General features: G+C 38.7%; 1 protein-coding gene across 6 annotated transcripts in view; it reads right to left on the bottom strand.

The window, feature by feature from the left end:
• Nucleotides 1-20,931, bottom strand: part of Cow (Proteoglycan Cow) — a 289,126-nt gene that overhangs the window by 21,176 nt on the left and 247,019 nt on the right. For all 6 annotated transcript variants that reach the window (XM_067762882.1, XM_067762883.1, XM_067762881.1 and 3 more), the window contains exon 6: nucleotides 5,975-6,123. In XM_067762882.1, the coding sequence (XP_067618983.1) occupies nucleotides 5,975-6,123 (149 nt within the window). The remainder of the gene's footprint in view (nucleotides 1-5,974; nucleotides 6,124-20,931) is intronic.

Genomic DNA, 20,931 nt, shown 5'->3' with positions numbered 1-20,931 from the left:
ACGCGTGACACTTACAAGCATTACAACAACATCTCAACAGCCGGTTGTAACAATATGGAAAAATGTTAAAAGTAATTTAAATAAAGTAATTGAATAGCAAACAAATTGAAGTAAAAATGTTACATAACAACTGTGTTTGCCTTGCCATTGTTAGCGACCGTGTAGAGGCCAGCAGTTTGTAATAGGTCTGTCATAGCAGTCACCCTATGTAATTGATGATGAGAAGTGCTTCTCTGGAACAGGGTGCTACTTTATTAATGGAGTAACATGATATAAACACTGGGAAATAGGGAGGGAAGGTTACCTAGCGTTCTGCAAAAAAGCCGAGTTTGTAGGTAATGGTAAGCATTTTCTTCTTCATTGGGAAATATTTTGTGAAAGCAACACACAAAATTAAGCGGGAGTCATTGGCGCCGTATGTCGTATCGCTGTAGTCGTATCCCTAATGTAATCAGCTGTTTATCGTTACGACGGTAAACCAAAAACCAATTGGTTGGCTACGATACGGTTACGACCTTAGCGGCACCAATAATCGATTGCATTGATACCCATAAGTTTGGTCGAATCAGCTGTTATAAGGTTACCGATACGGTTACCGATAAAGCACCAATGTCTGCAGCTTTAAGCAAGAGAGCTGAGAAAAACCAACATGGTGACATATTCAGAAAAGAAATCGCTATGAGTTAAGGTCGATACAACTTTACAGGGTTCTGTGGGTGTATTCTCTCTGTCTCTCTCGAAGCCGTCTTTGTATATAACTTTTTTTATTTCTTTTTTATTTTTGATTCGCTTTTTTCTTCATTTGACTTCAGGGCGAATATCCCCTTCCTAAGTAACATTAAACTCTTTGATACGTCGACTCTTTGCTTCTATTAAATTTGTATGTATACTTTGATAGCAGTGATATTAATTTGGATTCTAGAACTTCATTTCTTGGAAATTGAGTAACTTTTACGTTTGTTATTTCAATCTCATTCCAAGTTGGTTCTTCGTTTTTTTTTCTTCAATTTACGAATTGCAAGTCAAAGCTTGTCAACTATGGAATTTACCTTGCCTGAATATTAAGACAACTTCATTTTTAGAGCAACTCTTTAAAAAAGAAAAACTAAAGAAAAAAGAAATTTCAAAAATGTAAAAAAGTACGCAAGTAAATATATTTACAAATGTGTATTAGTCAAATCAACGCATAATTTTTACGTTTATTATACCCAGCTGTCCGTCCGTTAACACAATAATTTGCGCAAATATTTAGATAGCCTCACCAAATTCGATATACTGGCTTATCTGAACATAGAATAGATTGGTATTGAAAATGAAATCGGGCGATAACCACACCTGGATATCGAAAATTTATAAAAATTGTAAAAGCGAGATAATTCAACAAGTAAGGAAGTCTAAGTTCGGGTGAAACCGAACATTACATACCCAGCTGTACACTTGAAATGTTGTTGTTGTTTGTTTTGTGTGCTTAATAGTGTTACAAGGCTGCGCAATAATACATATATATATATATGGATCTATTCTGAATTAATTTTTTCATAAAAGGGCGATGCCACGCCCATTTTTTTTAATTTAAATTTTTTTCATATTTATTGTTATAAATCCACTTGGGAAATGAAATACCATTGATATAAATATCTTTTTTGCTAAGATATAGCCTATTTCATTCGTCCACGACCCTTTTAAAAAATCTTTTATATAAACGTGGGCGTGGTTCGTTAATTTTTCTTTAAAGCATTCCTTATAATAAAAGCAACCTCTCTGCCGAATTTTGTTACGATAGATTTAACGATTTATGATTTATAATTAATAATATTTGTAAAATTTATTTTATTACAAGTGGGCGGTGCCACGTCCATTTAAACATTTTTTTTTAACTTTTTATCAAGAGTTTCAATATCAGACCGCACGTCAAATTTAAACATTCTAGGTGTATTATTTACTAAATTATCAGGTTTTTTGTGTTTTCCAAAATGTTATATATATAAAAAGTAGGCGTGGTTATCATCCGATTTCGGTCAAATACCAATCTATTCTGCATCCAAATAAGCTCGTGTACCAAATTCGCTGAAGATATCTCAATAGAGGGTGAAGAAGGCCTCCACGGCACTCTATGCATGTAAAAGAATGCTGGGGTGTACGTGGGGCTTATCGCCCTCTCTTTCCCATTGGGTTTTTACAGCGATTGTAAGCCCTATTTTATACTATGGAGTTCTTGTCTGGTGGAAAACAACACAAAAAACAACATACCTCAAAAAATTAAAGGGGAATGCAGACTATCGATGCTTAGCATTACGGGAGCCCTGAAAACAACCCCGACGGTTACACTGCATGCCATTCTGCACATTCCACCTGTAGACCTGGTAGCAAAGAATATAGCATTAACTACTGTAACCAGGCTCGGTGCCTCGGGGCAGCTTGAGCGCCGACCATATGGCCATAGTAGTATAGCGTCATCAATCACAAAACGAACAGACTACCCTCATTCCCTGTTTGAGCTTCGAGGGAGATGTTAAGGCCACGATAGAGGTGGACGGTTGGCGCAAGTGTGTGCAAATAGCGGACGAGGCGATACATGTGTACACAGATGGTTCCAAAGTAGAGGGAGGAGTAGGGTCTGCGGTATACTGTGCTGATCCGGAAATAAGCAGATCCTATAGGCTGCGGGATTACTGAAGCGTTTTCCAAGCGGAAACCCTAGAAGATAATAGCTTAAGCTGCAACCGTGTTAACTTTTATATTGACAGTCAAGCAGCAATTAAGGCAATAATCTCGCATAGCACAGCATCTAAATGCGTGTTAGAGTGTATGCAGTCTCTGGAGAGTATCGGGACAGAGAGAAGCATACATCTATATTGGGTCCCAGGGCATATGGGAATAGATGGAAATGAAAAAGCGGATGAACTAGCTAAAAAGGGCGCATCCCTTGAAGCTTGCTCCGTAGACGTCCCAATTAGACTGGGCGAGATTAAGCGAAGGCGAGAGGTGCACATGATCGACCAAGCGGGAAAGGCGTGGGTTCAAGCACGGGTCTGTAAAGTGTCGAAGATTATGTGAAAGTCTTACAACCGTAGACTAACAAAGTTGCTTCTATCATTAAAAAGAGAGGACTGTAGACTCATGACGGGTATTATGACTGGACACTGCCTTCTGGCGTCACATGGCTTTAAATTAGGCTTGGTCAGTGATAGCAGATGTAGGAAGTGCGGGTTGGAGGAGGAGACGATCGAGCACGTTCTGTGCTCGTGCCCTGCGCTTGCCAGGCTAAGACTCCAGCTATTAGGAGTGATACAGCTGTCAGATCTAGAAGCTGCAAGTGGTTTAAGACCTAGGAAGCTTCTAGTATTTGCCAAGAGGACTGGTCCTGGTTTTTGATAGGGTTTTTCAGTTTGGTCGTTAAAACAAACTTCTGGTAACACTACGGACCCAATCAGTCTATGTGAGGTCCTCATGGACCGGCCAGTTCAACCTAACCTAACCTAACCTCTCAATACCTACTAAAGTTATCGGTTAATGGACGGACGGAAGGACGGACATGGCTCAATAAAATTTTTTTTCGATACTGATGATTTTGATGTATGGAAGTCTTTTGGAATATGGGCGCAGCACCACCTAAATTTAGAAGAAGAAAATGTGAAAGTTTAACAAGCCGTAAATCAAATACGGTTAAAGATATTACATTGAAATTTGGAAGAGACAAAATCCTTGCCAAATTATATGGACTGAGTGAAGATAATCAACATCGGTTAAAGACCACGCCCACTTTCCCTAAGGGTTCACCCTTAACAATTTTCCCTCTGAAAATGAGCGAAAGCACCTGAAAGCCACTCCTACTTCAGCGTTTTACGTGCACAGCTGTGTATGTAATTTTTGGTTTCACCCGAGCTTAGACTTTCTTACTTGGTTGTTTAGCTACTTGATCCAAAGTTCTACCCGTTATTACACACGCATATACAGGGTGTGCTGAAATAATGAAAATGACTGAAAATGCTACAAAACTTGTGATTTTATCTTATATTTCTAATTCCTCTCATATCCACCGGCATCCTCATGGAGGCCCAGTGACTGGCAGATGCCTATCTGCCTGATGAGCAAGGAGATTTAATGCAGAGGTCGCCAGATGGTAAAATAATTATTCGCGCTCACTTCTCACATATTATTATTCGCTTTCAAACATGCGTGTATATGTTTTGTCTCGTTGCTCGAACTCTTACCAAAACAGTCACAGTTTAAATTTTTTCCTTTACTAAAACAAAGTTTTGGCAGAATTTGTTTGACGACTCACTGACCTTTTGTTACCTTATATACCTTTATAGCCAGGGACCCAGTAGAGATGTATGGTCCGGCCTGAGCGAAGTTCATCCAATGCCTATTTGCACTTCTTGATGAAGTACTGTTTGAGAAAATTGTCTTAATTGCCGCCTGTCTATCAATATATATTGTAACGAATATTATCATCACTAAGCGATACTAGTATCACTAAGCGGATACTAAGCAGCCAATCGTATGTACGTAAGCAAATCAATCATCATGTACACACATACATACAAGGCAGCAGAGAGATACTCACAAACACATGTCATCATCAGCCGAAGTAGTACTCTTATATACACATGCATATGGATACAAACTACAAATATACATGTACGTGCTGGTAACCATGCATGAAGTTCACGAAATTACTAGACCTTAGGAAAAATGGGTGAACGAAGAAACCGAGAGTATAAAAGTAGAGCAAGCTGAGTACTAATGAAGCAGTTTGATTTAAGCACGCTATTAGTAGCGAAGTATAATTGTGAAATATAATTGTACTACACCCAAAATAGTGTAATAAAGACCATTTTGCAATACAGAATATTGGAGTGATTTATTCAACAGTTTAGCGATTCGAACGTCAGCAGAAGGTTGCAAATAAGCGGAATTTCTCTAAATTCGTTACAATATATTGAAGCAACTGCAGCTTAAACACGCTTCCTCTAGAACTTCTGTCGTGTCTGAAAGGCACTACAGTGATTTTGCAGCCTGTAGGAGCTACTTATTTCAGGATTGGCATTGTAAGCAGTAGACCTAACCACTTCCGTTAATTTTTAAGCATCGGTATACATGTGTATTTTCTGCCATTTCCACACCATTGCGCCAACTCGCCGGCTCTACTGCGGTCCCAAGATCTTTTTCGAAAGAAGATTAGGTTCGGGATTATATATGAACCGTTCGCCCTATATTTAATGGCGTTATACTTCTTCGGCCATACATCCTGCAGTCAAGCATTCCTGAGGCCTTGTTGCAGTTGCTAGCGCTACATTTTTGGCCATTAAACTGCAGACTACATTGTATAATTCCGAGATATTTTGGGCCGTACTTTTCTTGTAGAGTTTTCCCTCCAAGCTTAAACTTAGTCCAATTAGGGATTTTATATTACTTAGAAATACGTAATAAAAATTTGTACACCACCAACCCTTTCACATATTTCCGTCACCTTTATTGAATTCGGTTTCAGCGTTGTGTCAGCTTCGAAAAAATTGCCCTGAAGATTGCAAAACGCCGAAACTGGATAGTTCCCAAGCCAAATTTGACAATTAGTTATGAAAATCATTCAAATTATTTATTTCTGAATTTACTTCTGAGTACAGCTACAAAGTCAATTTCAAAATAAAACTGAAGATGGCACAAATTTGAAACTGGTTTATCTACAAATAAAATTTGGCAAGTAATGGTGAAAGGTCTTAAATTTTTTACGTTTCGATTTAACTTCTAGGTATATCAACGAAGTCAAACTCGAGACCGTCGTTGATATATGTTGGACGCATTATCCTTGCCCAATAAAGACCATAGGATAGATCTTGTTGCTTAAGCCTGTATTTGCAAAAAAATTTAAGTTTGCATGGCGATACTACAATTTTTTGGTCGACAAATTTTTTATTTATTTATTTTTCATATAATATTGGTATATCAAGGAATGTCTGCATTTACTTACCCTTGCATGGACAGAATCCCTTGCACGCTATCCTTATGGATGTTGAATGGATGCAGTTGTGATAATCCAATCTGCATAGGGATGAGTATGTGCGGTTGTCGGCGCCACATAAGAAAGTCGGCTTTGCTGCCGGGCAGGGCTTGCAGTTACTATGCGGAACGAGAGCATGGACGGTATGGCAACCAAAGTGGATGGATAGATGGATGAAACAGCAGGCACGCAGATGCAATGGCACGTTCAGTGGCCACACAAACAGCAGATAGTCGATGAGCAGCAGCAGCAGTTAGCCGTGTGAAGTAGCAGCATAAAGTAAAGAAATGCATAAAAGAAGAGGAAGCATGGAAAAAAGGAAAGAGGGGGAAGAAAAGAAAAGAGCAAACATTATTGAACAGTTGAAAGTTGAGTGCAGGAAATTGCTGTTGTACTTCTATTTGTGTAAATGTGTTTGTGTGGGTGTGTATGATTGCGAGTGAAGTAGTGGAAAATTAATTTCTTATGCAAATTATTGCTCGCTATTTGGATGCAGAGTTGGCAGGCAGAGTAGATGGATTGTCAGTTGCCAGTTTACTTGAAATATTACAACCAAATACACCCTTTACTTTCCTCTTATTTTGCAGCTTAGTTACTATCAAACTACTTACGAGGAAAACAAACATTTGTAAGTACATACTCGTAAGTAGATTAAGCTTTTATTTTTTCTATTTTTTTTTTTTTACCATTTTATCTAGCTTCATAGCACTTAGTTGAGTTTGCGGTAGTACTTGATTTGCTATAAAAATATTTTGCAAATATATATTGCTCAAATACAAAAACATTAAAGCTTTCACCAAAAATTTTGCATATACTTCACGCCAACCGAAATTATCTTAAAAGCTGCCTTTGGCACTGAGAGATATAGCAGCGTGCATAAAATAGCAGTAGTAATTTTGACAAATTGTGTCAATTAAATACCCCTTTTTTATTTTCGATAGTTTAAGTAAAAACCGTGTATTAGTTTTCGAATTGAAAATATGCAAACCAATCTCGAAAACGTTTTCGAAAAAGTTTTACTAAAATTTGGAATTTTTTATTTAGAGTTTTCAGAATTTTTTTGAGTATGCAGTTTTGTAGCCCAATCAATTTTAGTTTAACAGAGTACAAGTTATAAGTCTCTCAAAATTAGCATTTATTTTTGACAATTTTTTCCTGAAGTGTGGTTTTGGTTTTCTTATGGATGGACCAAACGTGATTGGGCATATACAACCGCATACTTAAACAAATTCTCAAAATTCTTCATAAAATATTTGAAATTTTCGTAAAACTTTCTTGAATTCCCTAAAAATTGGCACTGCTTTTTTACAGTTCGCTGCTGTCCTTTGGATAAATATGTATTCCTTCAGCGACCTATTAATTCCTATAGAACATAATTTGTAAAAACTGGCTCAGCTCAAAATTGCACGGCTAACTAAGCGGTTGCGGATAAAAATTGTATTTGCTGCAACTGCCTCGAAATTCGAAGCGGTTCGGTTCAGTGGTTCAAACCACTCATGCAAAACTTGAACCGGTTGGTGAACCGGTTCGAGGCTACCCCTGAACCGCCGAAGCAGTTCGGTTCAAACGTTTAATACTAACTTTTAATAGCAGCTGTGTTTTTTTTACATTTGTAGACGTTTACGCTTAAACGTCTATGGACTGCTAAGCGTCAAACTTTAAATACACCTCTGAAATTATTGCGCATAAAATTAGTACTACTAAATTTCAATACGCATTATACTCAGATGTAACTGAAATATGTGTCCATGTTTCACCTCTACACTAATTCTATGTATCACCTCTTAAAATGGTGCGTGAACACAATTCATCGCAACTGAATCAGCTATAGGTTGTACACAGATATACAACAGAGGTTTGTGTCTCCGCTTTTCGATACACCCTGTGCTGTAGCTAGTTAAATAACCACTGGTGCTAGATGCATCTCCTAAGCATTATCTAAGCGAGGATAAGCGTTTTTTTACGCGCAAACGTAAATGTATACCCGTGTGCAAAAAACACGGCTAGTATACAAAATTTGAAATTTGTCACTTGGGATCTGTGTGCAACCAACCTTCGATATGTACCAGAGATATACGCCGTCGATAAACGCCGCCGCCGCCGATTTTGGTCGTGCCAAGCCGCCGAATGTCAAAAATATTGGCGCGGCGGCGGCGGCGGCGTCCGGCGCGTTACTATATTTCCCACTTGTTTAAGACTGTTTAGGCCATTTATTGTTCATGTGGAAAATTCGTCGGATATGGTCGAAAGTGGTATCAACGGATGCGCACCACTGCCACTTATAAGACAGTAATTGCGATATTTAACTCTTTCTAACTGTTCCAAAGTTATTTAAGATAAAAGGCGCTTTGGATGTCAGCTTAACACGGACTTTGCAGCACCCAATTCACCAAGTTATTAAAACAAAACACTAAAAAAAAATTTATTATAAATTTATATGCTCACTTTGCATATTTTTCCAAAAAATTAAAAATGAACAATGAATTCAAATAAAATAGCCCAAGGTGAATATGTTTTCAAATTGTCCTCAAGTTGTTAAAAAAACCTAATTACACAAAAAAGATGCCGATTTTTTAAAAAAATTTACATTGCGATTGGCTGAAAGAATAAGCGAAATCAGTGACGCAAAATCCTTTAGTAGGTTCTAGGGGCATAAGCACTCCTTTGATATGATTCTTACCTCATACTTAAGTTGAGGATATATGTAAGTACGTATGAGAAGGGTTTGAAAAATCACTTGGGCTTACATTCAAATCTGTTGTTTATTTGCGAAACTGTATAATAGCGTCTAAAATGTTAATTTTGATTTTCACACTTCATCCTTCAACACCAACTTCATCCACCCAACACTCCCGGTTTGACAATTCTAAAAGTTGGCGGCCCTATCCAAAACTAGGTCCTTGGAGTGAATCAACCAAGTTTAAATATCACCTACACGTTACGGCTCCTTTTACAAAAGTGAATACGTAGGCACATATATTTACCAGGAGAGGTTTTGTCCTTCGCAAGAACACTCAAAGTGGTGGAGCGGAAGCTTTCCCATGACAGTCGTACTAATGACCCCCTGTGCTACTGCCCTAACGTAGTGGACAGTCGAACTAGTCTGAAAACTGAAGCTACGCGGTCATCCATAATGAACTCTTATGTCGTAAGGCCGGAAAACTGCAGTTAACATCTTTCAACTTAAAATCGGTCGACTTTCATTCTAAAATATCGTTTTACTTTAACGAAGACTATTGAAATCAATGTTGTGAACACAAACGTCTGCAAACTTTGGTCTACATTTGAAAAATTTTATCAAGGGTCCTTGTAAAATTTTAATTATGCAGATGCGCCGAGGATTATACGATTTTAACCCATGAGTTACGAAATGTCATCCATTTAGACTGCTTATGATTTCCAGGGCGGCATCCTTGACCGAATAGTCACTCCCTAGCATTTCAAGGTGTTTCTCTGGTGTAGCTCGGCAGCATAGCGCCACAAAAACATCCGGTGGAAAGTCTTAGGAGCTACACCTAGAGCTTCTAGTAAAGTGACGTCGACGAAGGTACATATGAGTTCGAAGTCGCAGTCCTATAGCTTATGTGCTGGCATATGGTGTGAGGGCCAAGAGGCTTGGTAGTGATTGGTGGTCGGGATTGCTACTGATCGCACATCGGGAATTGTAGCTCTTAATCATCGGGAATTGTAGCTCGAAAAAACTGGATGCGCCCTGTCATGAGTATTAATAGACCATTAATAGTAACCGTAAGTGGCATTTGTGCATGACCGCCAAGGAGCCACAAATGATTTAAGGAAATTGTGTTCGCGACGATTATTAGGAGTTAACTCCAGGCGAAACTACGCTTTGCCGTAGATATACAGCCAAAAGTGTGAGCATTTTATGTACCTCTATTTCTTTTCAGCAGCCGCAGCAGTACCAATTCCAAAGACTGGGGTTAGGTTCGAAGCCTCTCTGAAGTAAGCAAACAAGGGGCAATCCCTCCTCAAGGAGCTATTCCTAAAAATTTTTTAACGATCTCCGAGATTTTGATGCAAAAACTTCGGATCTTTCCGAAATGGCCAAAACGTTGATTTCCTTAAATACATATAAACAAACCTTTTCTAAATATTATTTTTTTTAAATAGAAAAATGAAGACTTTTAAAATAAGAACACCGGCGTATATAATAGAGCCTCCGCCGCCGCCGCCGATAAAGTGATCGGCGTAAACCTCTAATATGTACCTACTAAGCATGCAAATAAAATACAGTTATTGAGATGGAATCCATGTATGTATTTATTTATAAAACTTATCAAAACGGTTTGTTGATTGTTATAAAATGTAAGGAACGAAAATGGTAGAATGCATGACTATATTTATAGGGAGTACATATTTACAACGCATATATTCTGCATATAAGAAAGTAGTCGTATTTTTAAGAGAAGAAAAACTATTCAATTAGCTGCTCTCAATATACATATAAGACATACCTACTAAATTTTAGACGCGAGATTATTACACAAACTAAAAGATATTCATGAAAATTTAAATGTCTTCTTTGCCTTTCCTCAGGCATTTAGCTTATAAATGTTGATATACGATTATGTGTAAAATTATATGGTCTCCCTTTAAAACGGTATTGTTCCCAAATTATGTTTATTTATTAGTTTTTAGTAATTCAAATTTAAAATACCGTTCTAACTATAACACAAACTATATATACATATTGTTACGAATATTAGCAAAACTAAGGAGTGCTGCCAGCTCTAAGCCGATCTAAGCAGTGACGTGAATGCACATCAATAATTCAATCATTATGTATCTACTTAAACGAATAAATAATTGCGTCTACACATATGTACACATTCCGACGAGCAACATTTACATACAAGGCAGCAAGAGATGAGATGTCACACACCGATGAATTTACTTATACGCTTATGTGTGTGCGGGAGACTGTAAACTACAAACACATGCATATACCTTATCTGAGTTGTCACAAAAGTGAGCAATAATTTATGCACGTAGTTGTGGCTGGCGATTTTGTAGCCGAAACAACTAGTAACTTCTGGAAATCGAAGAGCCTAGAAGTATGCAGCGTAAACTATAAAAGCGGCGCCAGCGAGTAAGAAGTAATTCAGTTTGATTTGAATTGTCAAGCAGTTACGAGTAAGACGATATCTAGCGAGCAATAGCACTATTATTTTGAAAGTCAGTTTCCTTTAAGATATCAGTTTGGTTATTAAGCTATTCGTTGCACAGTTTGAGTGTTATTGTGAAGTATTTTAATAAAGGCCATTTTTCCGTTATTCAATATTGGAGTTATTTATTCAACAGTTTAGCGATACGATCCTAGCAAAAGGGCAAATAAGAGGATTTGCAAGCAAATTCGTTACAATTGGTGTCAGAAGAGGAATTGTTGAATAAATTCCGGAGGACAACAAGGACATGGCAAAGTTCAGTGAATTGAAGATCCAGCAACTAAAGAAGGAGTTGGAGAGCCGTGGATTGAATACAAGCGGCGTTAAACTTGAACTTCAGGCACGGCTACGAGAGGCAATGGAAGCGGAAGGAATTGATGTGGAAGAGTATGACTTTCATCTTGATGGCGAGGAAGTAACAAAAATTGAAGAGAAAAACGAAACATCGCAGACAGTTACGAGCACAGACTTGAACATGATTTTGGCTGCAATATCTGCTCAAACATCGACAGTGGCTTCTCAACTGGAATCGCAAAAGACAGATATAACATCCATGATGGAAGAACAGAAGACACGTATTGCAGAAATGTCGTCAGAAATAACATCGAAAATTGAAGCACAAGAAACGCGTATTTCACAAATTTCAGCACAGATATCATCTCAGATCTCCACACAACTAGAAGAGCAGGAAGTCCGTATATCATCTAAACTGGAAGCGCATATGGAAGAAAAACTAACCCAGTTTCATGAAGGCTTCAGTGGTCGACAGGATAAAATCGAGGCCGAGGTGGATGCTTTGAGAGGACGTATCGAGCAGTTGCAACTAAATCGCCCAGCAGTTTCAACGAGTAATCCAAAGGTAAAGACACCATCCTTTGACGGTTCTGTTCCTTTTCAGGTCTTTAAGCTACAGTTTGAGAAGACCGCAGCAGTGAACCAATGGAATGCTGAAGATAAAGTTGCAGCTCTGTTCGTGGCACTGAAAGGGCCTGCCGCGGAAATCTTACAGACTATTCCAGAGTACGAACGGAACAGTTATGACGCATTGATGGCTGCTGTAGAACGGCGATACGGAAGCGAACACAGGAAACAGATATTTCAAATAGAATTGCAAAACCGCTACCAAAAAGCTAACGAGACTTTGCAGGAGTTTGCTTCGGACATTGAAAGATTGGCTCATCTTGCAAATGCGGATGCACCCGTGGAATACACGGAAAGAGTGAAGATTCAGAGCTTTATAAATGGCATACGGGACGTCGAAACGAAGCGAGCCACATACGCGAACCCAAAGCAAACATTTTCTGAAACGGTATCCCATGCATTGACCCAGGAAACGGCGTCATTATTGAGTAAACCAGCATACAAAGCTCATCGTGTGGAAGTAGAAAGGCCGGAGTGGGTAGATACAATTTTGGAAGTTCTGAAGGGATCACAACAGAAAAATGCCGGAGTTATGAAATGTTTCAAGTGCGGTAACCCAGGTCACATTGCACGTCATTGCAGTAGCAATTCCAATAGTTCCAACAATGTGGGTGGCCGTAAACGCAGAGCTGAAGGAGACGAGCAAATCTCCAAATCCACTCAATCGTTAAACTAAAGCGAGTCAGCCGCAAGGGGCGACAGCTGGCTCCCTCAATTGAATGCCCCATAATCTCTATCTCGCAAATTGGAAGAAGGTCAAGCAATCTTACTGTTGGAGGACATGTGGACGGAAAGGAACGGTTACTGACTGTAGATACGGGTGCATCTCATTCCATCATTCGAGCGGATTTAGTCAACAAGAAGATAAGACCATTGCTTGGAGCAAGATTACGTACAGCCACGGGAGAGGACACCCAGGTAATTGGAGAAGTAGAATGTGAAGTAGCAATTGGGAACGTCACGGTACTTCACAATTTTATAGTGGCAGGTATTGTTGATGAAATCATAATTGGAGTGGACTTCTTAATCAACCAAGGCATCAAGATCGATATGCAAAGCAAGACGATGCGATATAAGAACATGGATGTGCCACTTAATTTCGGCTACGAGAGAGGCTACAGCAGTAAACGAGTGCTGGTGGAAGAGAGTCAGCAAATACCACCAAAATCAGAAGCAGTCATCTGGGCAAAGGTAGATGGAGATTGTGGGACAAACAAATTGTGGGTTGTCGAAGCAGCAAATAAATCAGCACTGAACATACTTGTAGGAAAAACCCTGGCTATGACAAAACAAGATGGACGTATTCCGGTAAGAGTACTCAATGAGTTCAAGTCACCACTCAAACTGACTAAAGGAGCTATTTTGGGAAGATGCCAAGAGGCTGAAGTGGTTATTAACTGTGAACAGCTCCAGGAACACGTTTCAGCTAGTAATACTGATCTTTCAAATGACATCACGGCATGGATGCAGGGGCTAGAGGAAGCATATCAGAGTAAGGCAAAACAACTGCTCCTAAAGTACGCGAACATATTTGACCAGGATGATTCTAAACCAGGCCGCACCAACGTTGTGAAACATCAAATTGACACTGGAGATGCGAGACCGATCCGTCAAGCTCCACGTAGTGTTCCACTGGCGAAGCGGGAAGTTGTGAGTCAAATCATTCAAGAAATGAACGACAGCGGCGTCATCGAACCATCAGCTAGTCCATGGAGCTCACCGGTAGTACTTGTAAAAAAGAAGGATGGAAAAATGAGGTTTTGCGTGGACTACCGGAAGTTGAACGACGTAACGAAAAAGGATAGCTACCCATTGCCAAGAATTGACGACACTCTGGACTCGCTATCTGGTACGAAATGGTTTTCCACGCTGGACTTGAAAAGCGGCTACTGGCAAGTGGAGGTGAAGGAGGAAGATAAAGAGAAAACAGCCTTCAGTGTCGGTGATGGTCTTTGGCAATTTACAGTGATGCCTTTTGGACTTTGTAATGCACCAGCTACTTTTGAGAGACTCATGGACCAGGTACTGAAAGGACTACATTGGAAAACATGCTTGGTGTACCTGGACGACATCATCGTATTGGGCAAGAACTTTGATGAACATCTTAAGAACTTGGAGGAAGTTTTCCAGAGAATAGCTGGCGCTGGTCTGAAGTTAAGTCCCAAAAAGTGTGCGCTGTTTAAAAAGGAAGTCAATTATTTGGGTCACAAGGTAACGACAGAGGGCATCTGCACTGCGAACGAAAAAATAGAGGCTGTACAGGATTGGCCAAGACCACAGAACCTACATGAATTGAGAAGTTTTCTTGGGCTGTGCACATATTACCGCCGATTCGTACCAAATTTTTCCAGCGTAGCCCATAGCCTCCATGAGCTTACAAGAAAAAACAAAGCTTTTGAATGGAAGAAGGAGCAAGAAGTGGCTTTCCAAACATTGAAGGAGCGTTTGTGCACTGCCCCAATGTTAGCATATCCGATTCCAGGAGCAACATTTATTCTAGATACAGATGCAAGTGGATATGCTATAGGAGGCGTTTTATCACAACTGGTCGATGGACAGGAGAAGGTAGTTGCATATTACAGCCGTTCGATTGGAAAACCAGAGAGGAACTACTGTGTTACGCGGAGAGAGCTGTTGGCATTGGTAGAGTGCATTAAACATTTTCACAAATACCTCTACGGCCAGCGATTCCATGTCAGGACAGATCACGCAGCATTGAAATGGCTTCTGCAGTTCCGTAATCCGGAAGGACAATTGGCACGGTGGATCGAGCGACTTCAAAGCTATGACTTTTCCATTGAGCATCGAAAAGGTAGTACCCATGGAAATGCCGATGCAATGTCACGAAGGCCATGTAGTTTGGAATGCAAGCACTGTTCAAAGGCCGAGGCTAAAGAAGACATTATAGATGTCCGGCTAATGACTATAACGTGTACGGATGAATGGGACAAGGAACAACTAAGAAAGTGTCAGCTAGAAGATACAGATCTGTCACATGTTATGCAAGGGCTCGAACGAAACGAAAGACCAAGCAGAGAGGATATGTCAGCAGAGAGTCCCATTGCGAAGTCATATTGGGCACAGTGGAACAGTTTGGAATTGATATCCGGTTGCTTGCATCGAGTATGGGAGAGTGAGGATGGTCAATGCAAGAAGAAACTTATAGTTGTTCCTAGAAAGAGGATTCCTGACGTGCTCAGCGAGTTGCACAATGGTCCAAGTGGAGGCCATCTTGGAATCACGAAGACACTCGAGAAAATTAAGCAGAGATTCTATTGGGTTGGTTGCCGTCAGTCGGTCACTGAGTGGATTGCCAATTGCGAGGTATGCAACAGAGCGAAAGGGCCCAAAACCCGAAGTCGTGGCCAGATGAAGCAGTATATTTCAGGTGCACCATTTGAAAGGATCGCCATGGATGTCGCAGGTCCATTTCCTACTAGCAACCGCGGAAACAAATACGTACTGGTGGTTATGGATTATTTCAGTAAATGGCCAGAGGTATACCCAATCCCAAACCAAGAAGCAGAAACAGTAGCAGAAGTGGTTAAAAACGAATGGGTTGCAAGGTATGGTGTACCAATGGAGTTACATTCTGACCAAGGCAGGAATTTTGAATCAGCTGTGTTCCAAGAACTGTGCAAGAAGTTGGGCATTCGAAAAACACGGACAACTGCATTGCATCCTCAGTCCGATGGTATGGTGGAACGTTTCAATAGAACATTGGAGGAGCATTTAAGGAAAGTAGTCGACAAGTACCATAAGGACTGGGATACACACATATCATTATTCTTGATGGCCTACCGATCGGCAGTACATGACACAACGGGCCAAACTCCCGCAAAGGTAATTTTTGGCAATGACCTTCGACTGCCAGCTGATTTGAAGTATGGGATAGATGCCGATGCGGAGAGGAATGTCAAGAAATCAACTGATGTCTTAGAAGAAGAGCTGAGAGAGATACACGATCTGGTAAGGCAACGAGCAAAGATTATGAGTGACAAAATGAAAGCAAGGTACGATAAAGCAATTAATTCGGAAGGGTTTCAGGAAGGAGATTTGGTGCTGCTATACAACCCACAACGAAAAAAAGGTTTGTCCCCAAAATTGCAGTGTAACTGGGAAGGTCCATACAAAGTTGTAAAACGGATCAACGATGTAGTGTACCGCATACAAACCATCGGTAAACCACGAACCAAAATGAAGGTGGTCCATTTGGAAAGGCTAGCAACGTTTAGATCGAGAGATTTGTCTGATCGGGACGATCAGACTTAGGTGGAGGGCAGTGTTACGAATATTAGCAAAACTAAGGAGTGCTGCCAGCTCTAAGCCGATCTAAGCAGTGACGTGAATGCACATCAATAATTCAATCATTATGTATCTACTTAAACGAATAAATAATTGCGTCTACACATATGTACACATTCCGACGAGCAACATTTACATACAAGGCAGCAAGAGATGAGATGTCACACACCGATGAATTTACTTATACGCTTATGTGTGTGCGGGAGACTGTAAACTACAAACACATGCATATACCTTATCTGAGTTGTCACAAAAGTGAGCAATAATTTATGCACGTAGTTGTGGCTGGCGATTTTGTAGCCGAAACAACTAGTAACTTCTGGAAATCGAAGAGCCTAGAAGTATGCAGCGTAAACTATAAAAGCGGCGCCAGCGAGTAAGAAGTAATTCAGTTTGATTTGAATTGTCAAGCAGTTACGAGTAAGACGATATCTAGCGAGCAATAGCACTATTATTTTGAAAGTCAGTTTCCTTTAAGATATCAGTTTGGTTATTAAGCTATTCGTTGCACAGTTTGAGTGTTATTGTGAAGTATTTTAATAAAGGCCATTTTTCCGTTATTCAATATTGGAGTTATTTATTCAACAGTTTAGCGATACGATCCTAGCAAAAGGGCAAATAAGAGGATTTGCAAGCAAATTCGTTACAATATATACTTTTCAAAGCTTACACAAAGATCGCAACAATTAATCAGATTTTCATCAGTTTTCCAGACTTATTAAAAACTTTCAAAAAATTTCTGAGTGTACAGTTTTGTAGCTCATCTAACTTTAGTGTAATAATGTGCAAGTTTCAAGAAGGTGTTCACATTTTTTTCCATACACCGCATGAACAAAATTTGTTTTTATATGGAAGATATGGGCAACACCCTCGGGGAAAAAATTTAAAAAAATTAATGGTATTTCTCATCAACTTGGAACTTGCACATTCAGAAATTTTCTAAAAGCTGTTAATAAAAAGTTTCGAAAATTGATAAAAATGTTATTAATTTAATGTTTTATTTTATTATTGTGCTGGTCCAGTTATTTGTTCTTAGAGGACTTTTTTGTATGTAGGCCATTATGGATCCATGTAGTGAAATTAAAAAACCAGGTTTTTGAAAATTTTTCACTTGATTAATTTATCTTTAAAATTTTTATAATTATACATATGTATGTGGTTTGTGTTATAGTTCGGACTATGTTATAAATGAAAAAATGTTATAAATGAGAAATGAAAAAGCTCTCTCATATACAAAGTTGTTATGTACGGGGTTTGAACTCATTTTGTAAATTTGTTTATTTTTTCACAAGCATTTGACCACAGGCGCAAAGAGTATACGCTATTACTTTACTATCATAAGTGACAACTCACGGCGTTACCAGCGAGAAAAAATGTATGCAATTTTATATTAGAGTTGTATTTGCAAGCAAAGTGGTGAATTATATAAGTTAAGTGATTTTTGTTGAAACTTTATTTTGAACGAACCGAATATTTTTTGAGTGGTTTTCGGTTCGGTTTTTGGAGTTAGGAAAAAAAAAACGGTTCGGTTCGTGGTTCGGTTCAAAGCCCCAAAATAGCGGGTGGTTCGGTTCATGAACCGGTTCGGTTCCAATCGGTTTGTAGTCCTGATTTGAACTCATATATCCGCTGAAGACAATCTCCGAAGGAGGTTGAAATATATCGAGAAAAAACAGAAAACTTTGTGTTTTTTAATACACCTGGCAATACATAAACTTGTTTTTGTTTCAAAATTTATAACAAAAACGGCTGCGCATACCCGCGATTTTTTGAGTGGTGATCAATTTTGTAAGAGACTGTCGAGACTATCTTAAATACCAGTGGTTTTTAGTGTCCGTGATACAGTTTTATATTCTTTCGATAATTGTGTTTTGTATTTACTCAGATATATCTAGAATAATGTGTCACCTCACAACCCTACCTAAAAATTTGTTTATCGGAAAGCGGGATTGAAATACCTTTTCTTTGATACCCTTATTGGCATATCATATATTTTATTTCTAATTGGTTTTTCGCTCTTATTTGGAATCCAAATCTATAAATAAACTTTTGGTTGTAAAGATGGAGATTCGGGCTATTAGCGAGCTTTGGGCAATTTTGGTCATAGTGCTTTTGTTTAGCTATATTTTATTAAAATATTTGGTAAAAATAAACGATTGTGAGCACACAAAGAAATCTATTTGTACTATGGCACTATTGTGAATATTTGCACTGCATTACCGGCAGTTGCTATTTTACGCTAGATAACAGTGAAAGTGTAAGTTTTAATTGATTGACGGCAGTTGCTATTATACGCTAGGTGGCAGCGCAAGCTGTTAACCGGACAACTGATTTCTGTTGATATTTGATAAGATACTTATATTGGTTGCGCAAGATGCGTACGGGTCAGGCGCGTCTCATGTAATTTGTTTTTACTTAAAAAAGGTGGAAACCTTGTGAAAACGTCCTAAGTGGAAACACCCACCTAGGTGAAAAAAGTCTTAAAATGTAATACTATATCGTTTCCACTTAGGATAAGTCGTTTCCGCGATGGTAGTGGATATACAAATAAATATAAAGGAGAAGATGAGGTGACAATCCTACTTAAAAATGTCAATAGAAATGCGAAGTAAAGTACCTTTTGTTTGAATCCTATATTCACATATCTCATGGAAAGCTAAAAATTGACCCCGGGTCCATCCGAAACCGGAGGTCCGATCCATAGTAATTCTGCGCGGAACATCGTGAATTTACGTTCAAATATTTTCTTTCATAACAATAAAATGAGACAACCATTTTTTGAACCGAAATAACTGTTGTTTTAATTTTACCCAGCTAGATTGATCAAATATCCTACCGTGCGGCGTGACCAGATATTTAAATTAAACGTAAATACAGTTTTTGATAATCCTAATTTGATAATGCTATCGTTGTGTAATAAAATGTACGCATGTCACTTTCCATTCGTTGTTCACTCCCTCATTCGTTTCAAAGCTCTTTGTTTAAAAATATTAAGATTTTGTGCATAATCAATCTGAATGAGGTGAAACGACATCTGAGTGATTTAAATGAGATTAATGTTGTTTAGTTTGATCACCAAAAAAGGATCGTATTCACTTAATATCAAGACGTTACATTCATTGAAATGGGAGTTAATTATTATGATAAACATTGCCTGCTAAGACTGCCAAAGGTTTAATTTGTCCCAAGAGGCTACTATAAATCTGTGAAACTTTCATTTATATTCAAATATGATTTTGAATTTTCTACAGTTTGAGCGAACCAACTACAATTCAATTCTTTCTACCGTGATTTGAAATAAGAATCAATGTCTGCTTTCAGATTTCAAGGTTTATTAGGAAAACTATGGATAAATCACCGCATAAATATGTTACTCATACGCCCTGGCGAACGAACTAAAGTTAAAAAGGAAATAGTTTTTATAATGCCGTTTTCTTCTTTGAAAATAATGTCGCCCGGTTGATTATCCTCAATCCTCATTTGTGTGTTCCTATCAAAAAATATTTTCCATGAAATAAGAATAAGCAGCACGCATTCAGCTTTTTTTTGCAGAGCACCAGGTGACTTAATTCAAAAGTTAGAATTTAAGAGTGCAAAATGAGAGTAATATTTTTTTGGAAAAGAAAACGCCATAAGGCCAATATTTTCTGAAGCTGCTCAATTTTTCTAATAGGAGCTACGCGCAGATTCAAATTTTTGTATGCCGTGGCTGGCGTATAGATATTAATCTATTGGGCTCTTGCTAGCAGTTATGTTAAAATATATTCTCTAGAAATTAGTCTCCTTTCAACCATTTTTCTCCCCTTCTTCTCCACATATGTATTCCTCAGCCTAATTGGCTACTTGGGTCCATATTGGATCGCTTTTCAAGTTTGAGACACAATACAAACGAAGCGAAGCCTTTTAAGGTACCTCGTCTTTTTCTTGCTCATCGCAAGTGTAACTATTCGGCTCTTATTACAAGATAGAGAAGGCAAGCTACTTAGTTCCAAAGAGCCAATTACAGTTGTAATACTTGATTTATATTTTTCTATTTTAAATGAATTCTCATTAGATTTGGAATGGCTTGGAGTAGTTCTTTTTTTCTGACGAAGCTTTTTTGTTGTAGGTGCGAAAATGCCTTGAAGCTTAGTAAACGCGTGAATGCTTTACAGAGAGCTTAAATTCTCAAAACTTGTCTGGAACTCATTAAAGATACGGTGAGTTTCGACTATTTTAGCATAGATTTTGTACTGCATGCGCTATGTCATTGCTTGTTAGTACCTAAATATATCAGGCTTGGAGCAGCGCTGATAAAGCTCAATGAGTAGGACCTACTTTATGCAATTTGCAACTTCGCTTTCGCTGGATTCAACAAAGTGTCAATAAATTTCAAATAAAACAAATAAAGAAGGCTAAGTTCGGGTGTAACCGAACATTACATACTCAGCTGAGAGCTTTGGAGACAAAATAAGGGGAAATCACCATGTAGGAAAATGGACCTAGGGTAGCCCTCGAATGTGTTTGTATGACATGGGT

The sequence above is a fragment of the Eurosta solidaginis genome, chromosome 1, assembly GCF_040869045.1.
Source record: "Eurosta solidaginis isolate ZX-2024a chromosome 1, ASM4086904v1, whole genome shotgun sequence".
NCBI classification, from domain to species: Eukaryota; Metazoa; Arthropoda; class Insecta; order Diptera; family Tephritidae; genus Eurosta; species Eurosta solidaginis.
The sequence above is the reverse complement of the archived record's forward strand: the minus strand, read 5'-3'. Positions and strand labels throughout refer to the sequence as shown.